Source organism: Trachemys scripta, chromosome 5, assembly GCF_013100865.1.
Source record: "Trachemys scripta elegans isolate TJP31775 chromosome 5, CAS_Tse_1.0, whole genome shotgun sequence".
In the NCBI taxonomy this organism is placed as follows: Eukaryota; Metazoa; Chordata; order Testudines; family Emydidae; genus Trachemys; species Trachemys scripta.
This window is the reverse complement of record NC_048302.1, coordinates 13,463,593-13,475,768: the sequence shown is the minus strand read 5'-3', so window position 1 is coordinate 13,475,768 and position 12,176 is coordinate 13,463,593. Positions and strand designations below refer to the sequence as shown.

The window sequence follows — 12,176 nt, the reverse complement described above, 5'->3', positions numbered from 1 at the left end:
ACACACACACACACACACACACACACACACTCTCACTCTCTCTCTCTCATTTGGAGACCATGATCTTTCAATGTGGTTCTTAACCTAAGGCAGGGTAGGCAACCTATGGCATGCGTGCCAAAGGCAGCACGCGAGCTGATATTCAGTGGCACTCACACTGTCTGGGTCCTGGCCACCAGTCTGGGGGACTCTGCATTTTAATTTTATTTTAAATGAAGCTTCTTAAACATTTTAAAAACCTTATTTACTTTACATACAACAATAGTTTACTTATATATTATAGACATGTAGAAAGAGACCTTCTAAAAATGTTAAAATGTATGACTGGCACGCAAAACCTTAAACCTTCATTAGAATAAATGAAGACTCGGCACACCACTTCTGAAATGTTGCCAACCCCTGACCTAAGGTATTTAAATACTGTGCATGTTGTGTTTCAATAATTAATTAAAACAACTAATTGCATCTTTGTTTTGCAAACAGGTGTTGTGGAGTACTTAAGCAATGGCATAGTAGCTGACAACCATAAGGACTTCAAAGAGCTGCGTTACAATGAGTGTCTCATGAACTTCAGCGGCAGTGGAAAAAATGGGGCTTCTGAAGGAAGAATCACGCATGGCTTCCAGCTCAAGAGTGCTTATGAAAACAACTTGATGCCTTACACCAATTACACCTTTGATTTCAAAGTAAGGGGTGATCTACTGAATTTAATTTCTCTTGGACTGAAATTTACCGTGAGAATTACCAGGCTGGATCAGATCCAAGGTCCGTCTAGTCCTCTGTCCTGTCTGTGAGAGTGGCCAGCATTAGATGCTTCAGAGGAAGGTGTAAGAATCTTGTAGTAGGCAGATGTGGAATAATCTGCCCCTCCAGCATTAGGTGTTATCCTAATCTCAAATACTTAAAGATGGGCTTAATCCGTGAAGCTTGAGTCTAAATACTCCTTCCAGAATTCTGGATGTTCTTGTTATCCATATAAATGTCCAATCTCTTCCTGAATCAAGCCAAGTTACTGACTTCAATGACATTCTTTGGGCAGTTAGTTTCAGAGTCTAATTACATGTTGTGTGAAAAAGTACTTTATTTTACAGGCTTTGAATTTGCTACCTTTTAATTTAATTGAAAGTTTTCTTGTTCTTGTGTTATGAGACACAGTTTGCTCCAGCATCTCTTATTTTGACAGCTCAATCTCTGCTAGCACTTCATTTTTATGACCAACAAAGAGTGGGTTTGGAACAGGTATCTCACCAACATCTTTGGTGGGGAACACTGATACAAATAAATCATTTTAGCTTCTCACTGATTTCCATATCTTAATTGCACTCTCTAATCTAGTGTTCCAGCAACCTTCAATTTGTTTCACAGGCTTCCTGCTTCTGATATTTTTACAGAATTTCTTGTTGTTATACCTTTTATCTATTTGCTCTTTGAATTCCATCTAATCCCTCTGAATTTCCTTCTTGCCTATTGCCTACTGTAGTTATGCTTCTTGTAATCCTTTACTAGGTGTAGGTTTCCAAATTTTGAAGGACATCAATTTGTCTTGAATAATCTCTTGGACCTTGCTATCAAGTCATACTGGCTTACCACTCACCTTTCTGCTTCTCATCTTGTTCAGCACCACGTGTGTGTCTTTTGAGACTGTTCTGTCCTTATGTAACATCCAGGAAAAATCTAAGGATTTTGTTTTCTTTACTTTTGATTTTGCAGCCTTTTTGACTGGTCCCTTCATTTTATTGCCTTCTCTCTTTTCTAAAGTTTAGTGTCACTGTGTTTGTTTGCTTTTTGGTACCATCCTTCCCCTTAGATTGTTGAATTTAATTATATTATGGTCACTATTATTTGGAGGCTCAGCTATTACTACTTGAATTGACTTATTTTGTGAGATGTTCAGGTAACTCGATTAAGAAACAGTACAACGAGGATGGAGGGAGAGTATATTTCTAGAGGATTGAAAAAATTGCTTCTGAAAGTGCATAGTTGGCATCTAAGGGCTTGTCTACATTACCCGCTGGATCGACGGGTAGCGATCGATCCAGCAGGGATCAATTTATCATGTCAAGACTAGCGCTTTCCCATCGACTCTGGTACCCCACCAGGGCGAGAGGCACAGGCGGAGTCGACGGGAGAGCCTCAGCCGTTGACTTACCGCAGTGAAGACACTGTGGTGAGCAGATCTAAGTACGTCGACTTCAGCTACCTGAATAACATAGCTGAAGTTGCGTAACTTAGATCTTTCCCCCCTCCTCACCCTCCACAGTGTAGACCAGACCTAAGATTTTGACAATAACTTAAGCTCCATGTCTTTGTGATGAGGAAGATGGAATAGTTCCTTTGCCCAGCCTCATGGGTGCAGGGATTAAGGCGGTTGTATTAGCTGGTGGTTTGACTGTGTCCGCTATGAATGGCGAAGGGCTTTCCCCAAAAAACTGCCTTATTAGGGACAGGAAAAACTTCTTCAGGAAGTCTAGTCGGCGTTTGCTCCATTTTGCAATAGTCTGGAAATTCTAAGCTCATGTGAAAAACTTCAAATTGAGTTACTTCATCTTATCAATAACTTTGCAAAGTTAGTCATCAAAATGTAGCCAAGTGTGCTTCCACCCTGTTAATGCAGCCTTCAGAAAACTGTCTCCAGCCAAACAGTAGCAACCACAAAAAGGGAAATGTGTCCGTTCACGTCCAGTGAGGAACTATTTAAATACTAAAATTATGCACAGATAATATATTTTAAAGTAAATTAAATGTAAAATACGTTCATTGACTGGTAATGCACAGTTTACTTTTTTATTTTAAGATATTTAGAAAGATAGCACTAATCTGGCCACATGAATTGTAAAAACATGCTTTTAACATCAAGGAGTGGGAGCTAGCAAGTGTGTACAGCTGTGCCAAATACATTTTAGGAAAATGTTAAACTATAACTTGTGACTTGTCCTCGTTTTAACAGAATGTTTCTCTCTCCTTTTAGGGTGTGATTGACTACATTTTCTATTCCAACACTCATATGAACGTGCTTGGTGTCCTGGGGCCTTTAGATCCTCAGTGGCTGGTTGAGAACAACATCACTGGGTGTCCACACCCTCACATACCTTCAGACCACTTCTCACTGTTAACACAGCTCGAACTCCATCCTCCGCTCCTGCCTCTTGTCAACGGTGTACACTTACCTAACAGGAGGTAGTGGAGCCCTGCCCCTTTGAGGGCTGGGACCTGTTGTTATGGACCTGTACAGTTGTAAATCAAAGTATGTAGGAGTGAAGTATGGCCAACCTTAAGCTGCTTCTTCAAGCTCCTTTCATTGTGTGTTTTGATATGAGATTTTGCACATTTTGGTGCATGTTGGTATCATTTGGCACTAGGGCTGGAACCAAAGTATTATTCCCTTTCCAGGATTTTAATTTAATTTTTAAACTGGTAAGCTTATTGTTTCATTAGGAAGCTGTGTTTATAAAATGGGCAAATCAGATTCACAACTTGCATCGTAATCTATTCAAAATTAATGCTTTCTTCCAAATCACAGCACAACAAACCCTCCTTTTTTTTAAAAGAAAAATAAACTGATAAATACAACACTTCAATCTGTTTCAGTTGTAAGGGAGAATAATTAGAAATACTATTTTACTGAACTCAAAATGGAGATCTGGGTTCTGCATCCAAAATTAATTTTGCACATTAGCAAAGCACTTAATATTTAACTGTAAATTATTAACAGTATAACCCTCCCCCCACATCTAGCTAATACTGGAAAACCAAAAATGGTTGCATACACATATTGAAGGGCTAAATCATCTCCTGGTGCAACTCCATTGACTACAATGGAATTATGCCATCAGAGGATTTGGACCTGAGCATTTAATGCCACATAGAACTCTTGGTTGGCAGACAACATGGTGGTAACCTTCTTGGAGCTCTTTTTTTGGTTAAGAAATTCAGGAATTCAAACGGATGGTCTGTTTTGAGAGGTCTAACAGGGAAATCTCCCTACTTTGACAAACCATGATGGGAAACTTCTGCAATGAAGGTTGGGAACAGGATTTAGAAGCATAAAATTAAGAAATTGCACTCAAAAAATCAGCTGCAAGGTTTCTTATTGGTGAGTTCTGGAAGAGCAAATACGTTCCAACTCAATCTATAGGTTCCTGTTTCTAATGTTCAGTTGCAAAAATGATCAACTTTGGATTGGAGGTACTGGTTAAGCTAAGGTACAGGAAAAAAACCCCTCTGGAAATGATCTTACTTCTATCTCCAAAGTGAAGGTTAAATAGCTGTCTAGGTGCTTTTTTGTGTGTGGGGGGGAGAGTGGTAGCCATAATCATTCCTTGGATTATTTTTTCCTGACCCTAGTTGCCAAATAGCCATCGTATGCTTTTAATACTTTGTTTTTGTTTTCAGTCCAGGTTGAATTAAAAAGCTGCTGGTTCATTCCCAACTGTTAACGCTCTTTAGCTGTGTTGGAAATCTTCCTTTTTACGCTCTAAGGGGCCAGTTCAAAACGTTGTGCCTCAAGAGGCAGTAAACATAATGCAATTTTCTGAAAGAAATTGGTTGGCTGCTTAATGTTTAAAAAATATATATATGGCACCGTAATAGGAAAAGGTTGTGTCTGTGTTTTTAAGTTTTTCTTTATTCTGCTTTTTTGCTGCTATAAGATTTTCTTGAATTTATATTTTAAACTTTTCATGCACTTTACTGTTTCTAGTCTCAAAAATGTGATATTTTTAATAAAAAAGAATTTTTCCATTTATGTGAATGAAATTTTTAAACAGATAAATAGCCTATATTTATGTCTCATTCATAGATTTAAAAAGGGTCACCTTTAAATTGTTAAATTAGTTTTAAATACTAAGGAGCAATCTTCTGCCTTGCAAAACTAATACTTTTGCCTGTTCCACCATTCTTTAATTATACATTTCCTTCCTCATTGTTTTCATAGAAAATCAGGCTCTAGTAGAAAATGTTCCCTGTATTTGTTTGGGGGTGGGATGGGATGCAGCAGTTGGTTCAATGAAACCACAACTCCCTTTCCAAAGTGCCTTGGAATGGAGGCATCACCCGTCATCCAATATAAAATTGGAAGTTATTGTAGTTGAGTGAAATTTAATATAAATAAAAAATGTTGTGCAGCACAAGAAAACCCAACCAACCAATAAACAAAAACCCTTTTAAAGATTTTCCTCTAGGTGCAGGTATCTCTTTTTATATACCTCAAGTGTTCAAGGCCTAGGCATGCATATAAATTGAAAAAATAAGTAGCATATAGTACTGGAAAGTAGAATAGCATGAAAAACTTAATTTTGTGGACATTACCTTTTTGTAATCAGCTACTGTATTCTTTTGTTGTTTGTTTTTCTTTTGGAGGGGTGGGTTCTCTGCTCTGGAGATATGCACTAACAAACCATTTTCCTCCTTTCATACACGCATGTTAACTAGCAATGTGAGCAATATTTCCTACCATACTTCACTCCCAATATTTTTGAGATGTTTGTATAAAATGGAATTTAAAGTTCACCTATGATTGTATATGAACTGCAGAGGAGCCTGTTTATAAATAAATTTAAAAAAAAACACAATCTTTTGTAGTGTTGGGGGAAAATAAAAAAATTGGGCAACAGAAACAGCTTAAGTTTTATTTTCTTCTGATTCATAATTAATTTGAGGCACTCTGTTGCAGGAAGGTGTTTAATTGGGTTTTCTCTGCTTCAAAATGCATTCTTCAGAATGTCCATTATCCTGTTACTTAAAAAAAAAATGTAATTGACATTGCACAAAAACTTTTATGTTGAAATGGGTATTGTTTGTGTTAGTTGGCCCACATACCTGAGGATGTTCATCCTAATTTTATGTGTGTGGTTCTCTCCTTCCCCCCCCACTCTCCCGCTGTGTTGCCTTTTTTTAACAGAAGGGGCAGTATCTGTATTGAGCTTCCATTTCCGGTGATCAGAAATGCTGCTGTCCTTAGTGTTTTTGTTTAAAATACAGAAAATCTGGAACTCTGTCAATAATAAACTTAAGATGAATGACACCTTTAGATAAAAAACATGCATGCGCATTATCCAAATGTCGATATACATTACCATATGTGTCTAGAGTGGAAACTCATGGCTTTAAGTAGAAAACCTACACATTCGAAGTTTTCCGCAGTTGTGATTCTTCTGATTGCGAAAACTGAAAACTCAGTACTCTGTACGGTAGAGGGGTGTGTGTGTGTGTGTGTGTGTGTGTGTGTTTGTTTTGGGAGGGGGAGCAGGCAGGGAAGAGGAATCTGGGCAAGTGATATCACTAATTTCACAATAGATAAATGTACAACAATACACAAAATTATTCTCTCCATCACTAATGCTTGTCTCATAGCTTTAAACATTGGGAACACTGCAGCAGCCTCAGGACTGGTCACAGGAAAAAAAGTTCAAATTCACATACTGCTCCTTGCTTAGTTGGTTTTGTTTTAAAAATATTGTGCCTGGTGTCAACTTTTAAGCAACAGCACTGCCTAAAGGAAGCAGAGAAAAAAATTGAACACCGTTCTACAGGCAACTTTTTAAAATTCGATATGGTAAATCTGTTAGATATGAGGTTTTGTGTGTATATAAAAAAATTTTGTACAATGTAGCTGAATATTTTTGTTTCATTATTTTGATGTAAGGAGTGTGAACATTTTGTGTACCACACGTTGAAGTCAGGTATGGCACAATGGGTTCTGAGACCAGCTTTTCTTCCCATTTGCCTTGTTCAAAGCTTTTTTTCTTTCTTTCTTTCTGTTTCCAGCATTCATCAAGAAAATACTTCATTTTACCAATAAGCGTACTATGTGTTTGAAACCACTCTTATTTCTAGTTGGCAGAAATATAAAACCCTTTTTCTTGTTGGTTCCAACTACTCCTTGTTGTTCTATGTTTATAAACCGTAGCCAAAATCTTCAGTCCCTTAAAATCTTCAAAAGCACCTACCCCAGGGTTGGCCTAACTCTGTTGCCAGGATTTCACCATTGACTTCAATGGGGACGGAGTCAGGCCAATGCTGAGAAAGTCTGGAAAATCTCCCATCCTGGGTGGTTTTGAGTGAGGCTCCTCTCTGCAGGGTCATGGCCAGATGCCGGAATTACAGTGGCCTGTTTTTCCAAGGTGCTGAGCAACTGCAGCTCCCATTTACTTCACGCTTTCTGAAAATTCAGGCCAGTTACATTTTGGTGTCTGAACATGATTTTAGGAGCTTAACTTTCAGCACCTCGTTCTGAAGACTTTGACCTAAATCACAAGGGAGTAAATAAAAAGATGATATTAAAGGCTCATATCACTTGATTCCACGGGGACTAAGTTTGGTGAGGGGATCACAGGTATGGAGTATAGAGAGGAGACAAGCTATAAAAGTTGGTTTAAATTCAAGGTTACTCTGTTTTGGTCGCACGTAATGTATGAGAGAAATATGCTGGGTAACTTTGGGCATTTACATCCGTTCAAAGATTTCTTAAATCACTAGTGCATTAGTAATACTCTTTCCATAATCTATTAAACTGAGACGAGGAAGGTGTGGGCAGTTAATATCAAAGATCAGATTTAAACCCAGCAACTGAAGTGACTACATTTCTATTATAATTCTTGGCTTTTGGCATCAAAACTTGGTTTGGCAAGATACTTGGCATACAAGATTTAGTAGTGGAAGGGGTTTTTTAAATACTAATTATCAAACAATATTGATTAGATTGTTATTTAAATATCACAAAGGATTAGTTTGATATAGCCTCGAATTCATATAAATTTAAAAAGGAAGTTGTAATAGTCATTAATCTTCAAATAAATGTTTTTTTAATGGCTTGAGTATTGTACAGATTTACATGGTTAATCTAGTATCAGTTATTCTGTACTGCCATGTAGATATTCTTTATTTACAAAAATCTAACTTCACAAAAACAAGGGAATGTTACATTTTAAGATTACATTCTGGAATGACACTTCATCTTCTATATTGGGAGATGACAGGTTGAAACATATGTACTTGGAGCATGTCTCACTGTTAGGAGATGTCTAAGCATGACTAAGTGAGGAAAGTGATGTGTCCTGCTTGTGTTGAAGTTTAAATTGCCTTACTCTTTTGAGTTTCAGTGCTCTCTCTCTTATTTTTGTGATTTGATCCTCTGAAGTTTTAATACACTAGAAAACTCTCCTAGAAGTGTGTGAATGACTCAATAGACTATACAGTATTTGTGTAAATATACATTTAGGAACCTGAGTGGTCCATCAAGTACTTGATCTGTTTTATCAGTCTGCAGTAGGAAGCCATTAAGCTAAAATCAATCCTTTTAAAAACATGGAGCCAGACAGCATAGTTTGCGAGACTGGTAATGGGATAGCGAGCTGTTTACCTGGATTACCATTTCAGATGTGATTGCTTTTACACAATATTCATAAAATGAGTTGCCTGCTAGGAGGAGAAGTGACACCAAGGGAGACATGCTGGCCCCACTGAAGTCAATGGGAGTTTTGACATTGACTTCAGTAGGGGAAGGATTTCACAGCAATTGTCCAGGTTATAAAACCACCACCCTTGCTAAAAATTTAACATCTGGATTGATCGTCTGAAATATTAATGGCTGAATACATGCAACAATTGGATTATTTCCTCTTTCCTGTAGAGGTGGTCTGTCCAGAACATCATCGAGACGTCTTGGCAGAGAGCAACATAGGGAAGCGTTAATCGCCACTCCTTGTACAGATGACTCAATTTGTTGGTACCGGAGAGAGGGGACGTTAAAGGGATTATTAAAAAGAGCTGAATAAGTTAGCTGAACACTGGCACCAGTGAAAAGTGCACTGTTACGGTCTGGGGCTGCTAAATTCATAATGTGAAAGTCATTCCATGTTAGATCTGTAAATATTTTGCAAGAATACAGTATAAAAAAACAGTAAAAAGTTTTCTATATTAACAGCTTTAAAAAACCCAAAACGTTTCTGGAGTCTTTATGCCAAGTGTCAGCATAGAAATAACTTTCATAAGTTTATAAACACTTTACAATGAGTTTTACATATGTACCCCAAGCACTGTTATAACTGATTGGTGGGGATATTAAAATGCTGAACTCTAAACTGGTGCATCTTCATCCTGTGTAGCAGTGAGGACATTTTGTACTGATATTTACCAGACTTTATTTACTTTCAAAATCACTGGGAGAAAAAATGATAAAAGTTGAGGACGTTGTCTTTGAAAGTGATTAGAAAAGTGACTAACATCTTAGCTAATCTTAAAACATGATATACAAAGTAAACTTGGCTGGATTGGTTTGACTGGAAGATAAAATACTTCAGGGACAGCTGTTCTTGATGTAGATTCTAAAATAAGTGTGAAGTTGGGGAAATACAATTGTATTTTAATACAATGTATTTGAACAATTTTGATGGCAAAACATGCCAAGTGATATGACTCTTTTCAGCATAGTACAGTGTGTTTAGCTTGCAAAGTCCTTCACTGTTTTAGTAATGAGAGGTGGAGCGATTCTGATATTACTTGGCCTCATCCTTTTGTTAAACTGTTTCCAAGAGTAAGACATTTACTAAGTTCTTCTTTGTCTCCGTATTTCTTTTTGTTTTAAAGCAAAGAATCATGGTGGCTCTCTTTACAAGTGACATTGTTAATCTTATTTTGGCTTTGTTTTCCATTTTTAATTATTGTGTAGTATGGTTTTTCCAAGCAATTAAAGTGTTGTGTGCACCATGTTATCAAAATTTGCCTGTAATTCACTCAACTCATAAGTTTGACTGGATCAGCGGTTATATAAGCGCAGGTTTTGGTTTTGTTTGTTTTGTTTTTGTTTTTTGTTTTGAAAATTAGACAATGGGAGTATAATGCCCCTAGGTACATGAACTCTGTCTGGGTAATCTGAAACTGCGCTGTCATTTTTCTGTACAAATCTGTTAAAATACAGTTTTCCCATTTGATGAAAATTCGAACTAAGCAAACTTTTCCCGAATCCTGACTCAGCTCTGCGTTTGAACAGCTACATTATTGCACATAGGAAACATGAATTACGTGCCAATCCTGCTCCTGTTGAGGTCTTATTTGAGTTTTGCCTTGACTGCAATGGGAACCAGGTCAGGCTCACAGTCTGCATTGAATGCATATTTCTTAAACACCAGCTTCTAGGAGTGCGGGGGTGCACTTTTGAGATTCTGTACAGTTGTCCTAATGCAACAAATTCTTGGATTTTGGAAAAGTTTTCATAAATGCACCACTGGATTCTGGTTTCTCTCCTTTCTGGTAATACACCGAGTCATAGGTTAAATGGGCCTCTTGCCTCAAATATAACCTGCTTAACCATATAATCTTAAATAAGTGCCAACTGAGGGAATCTGTAGGGGATTTGCTTTACTGTGAATCCTGCCAATTACATTTTCATAAGAAAAATATTCTCCTCTAATCTTTAAATTTTGCAAACATTGTTTCATACACAGTTCAGGTGTCTCATTGAAACTACATGGGGGTGTATACATATCTTCATCTAATGGTTGAAAAGCAAAGCAGTTGATTTTTAGACCTGAGCAAAAAAGCTTATTCAACTTTTCGCACAAAATAATTGCAAAACTATTGACCTTCCTCCAAAACAATCAGTTCGTTCTCTCCATATTTAAGTAATTTTTAAAAATGCAAATGATTTTATTTAAAAAAAAGTTTTTCTTTACAAGAAACAAAGTGCCATGCTTCAACTGACTTCACTGAACCAGTCCATTGAATTCCATGTCATTCATAATTCTACTTTTTATCGTGAGACTGTCAGACAGAAATCACCAGCTCTTTGTTTTGTTCATTAGTTTACCATCCAATGAGATGGGAACTCTTAATTACACAGCTCAGTTGAGGTATTTTGTGCAATATATACTGTACAACATGTATGTGCAAGAGATAGAGGTTTTACTTTTACAAAAAAAAAGGTGAATACAAAATGAAGACAGTAACTGTGCTAAGCAGTCTTGCCTTTTTAATCTTATGGCAGCTCAGAAGGGAGGTGCTGAAAACCTTGAACTATTGTTGTCAAATGAGATGACAAAATACTTTTTTTTTTTTTTTCTTCCGTTACAGAAATTGGGTACTGATCACACATGATGTGTATAGGGCTAAATATCTGCTTGTTTGTTTCTTTGCACCTGTGTACTTTTATTTCCCTCTGTAGGCAATAAACGGCCATTTTGCAACTGCATTTTCTGTCCTGTTTTTGTTTCTACCCTTGAGCATTGTTGTATATATCACAAAAATAGTTGGGAGGGCGAGGAGCTGGATGTTGGCACATGGCCCTTACTGTTGCTACTTTCTGCTCTGCATCAAATTGTACATCTCGGTGTTTACAATTAAGTGGCTGCTTCTGGACACGCTGTGGGTGGGGAGGAGAGACTGCCTGGATAACGGAGTCCAATCCAAAACCTGTTGAAGTCCGTGAGTTTCTCCATTTAATTCCGTGGGTTTTGGACTGTTCTATGCTTTATGAGAGATAAGAGGTGTAATTATGTGACTGTCTAGTATCTAATAATCAGGTTTTAATACAAAAGCCACATCCAGTTCTTGCATGTGTAAAGGTTAACCATTAAAGGTTCTGCAAGTTCTTGAGTATGTGTGCGAGTGAATGATTAGCCCTGGAATTGGGATTTACTAGATATTTCTATTGAAATACAGAGGATGAGCATCCGGCTCAGTCCCTTTGTAGCTGGTTTGGCTGTGTGGTGCTGACGGTAAAATACTGAACTAACACACACGAGTGTCACAGAGTGACACAAGCAGATATTACCGTGATGCACATGTGCAGTAGATCGGCAAAGGTGCCATTTTTTAAAGTGCGCCACGACACTTGGTAGGCTACAGCGGCTCACTACCAAGTGCAAGTCTTCAGTTTATCTTCCTTCGGTCAAGAAATCCTGTTTCTTGGTGCTAAAAGGTGAAGTGTGTCCCTCCCCTTTCCACTGTGAAGAGTACCAATTCACTACACTGCTTCTGTCCAGGATGTGTACATCAGAAGCTAGGAGTCGGAAGTATCTCTTGTTTCTGTTCTGTAGCGCCCGTTCACAGTGCTAGAGGGAAGGGTGGCTTATTGTCATCAACAGTGATGCCATTGTGGGAGCAGTGGCAACGTTTTTTAAGCTCACTGATACAGGTTCAGTGCTTGTGGAAGTTCACAGGGTCTAGAAGCAGTAGCACCC

At 37.8% G+C, this 12,176-nt stretch overlaps 1 protein-coding gene across 2 annotated transcripts in view; it reads left to right on the top strand.

Annotated features, from left to right (window-relative positions):
* Positions 1–11,185, top strand: part of CNOT6L (CCR4-NOT transcription complex subunit 6 like) — a 65,231-nt gene extending 54,046 nt beyond the window's left edge. For both annotated transcript variants that reach the window (XM_034771038.1, XM_034771037.1), the window contains exons 11-12: positions 484–686; positions 2,969–11,185. In XM_034771038.1, coding sequence (XP_034626929.1) covers positions 484–686; positions 2,969–3,181 — 416 coding nt within the window. In that variant the 3' untranslated portion in view covers positions 3,182–11,185. The remainder of the gene's footprint in view (positions 1–483; positions 687–2,968) is intronic.
* The last annotated feature ends 991 nt before the right edge of the window (positions 11,186–12,176 follow it).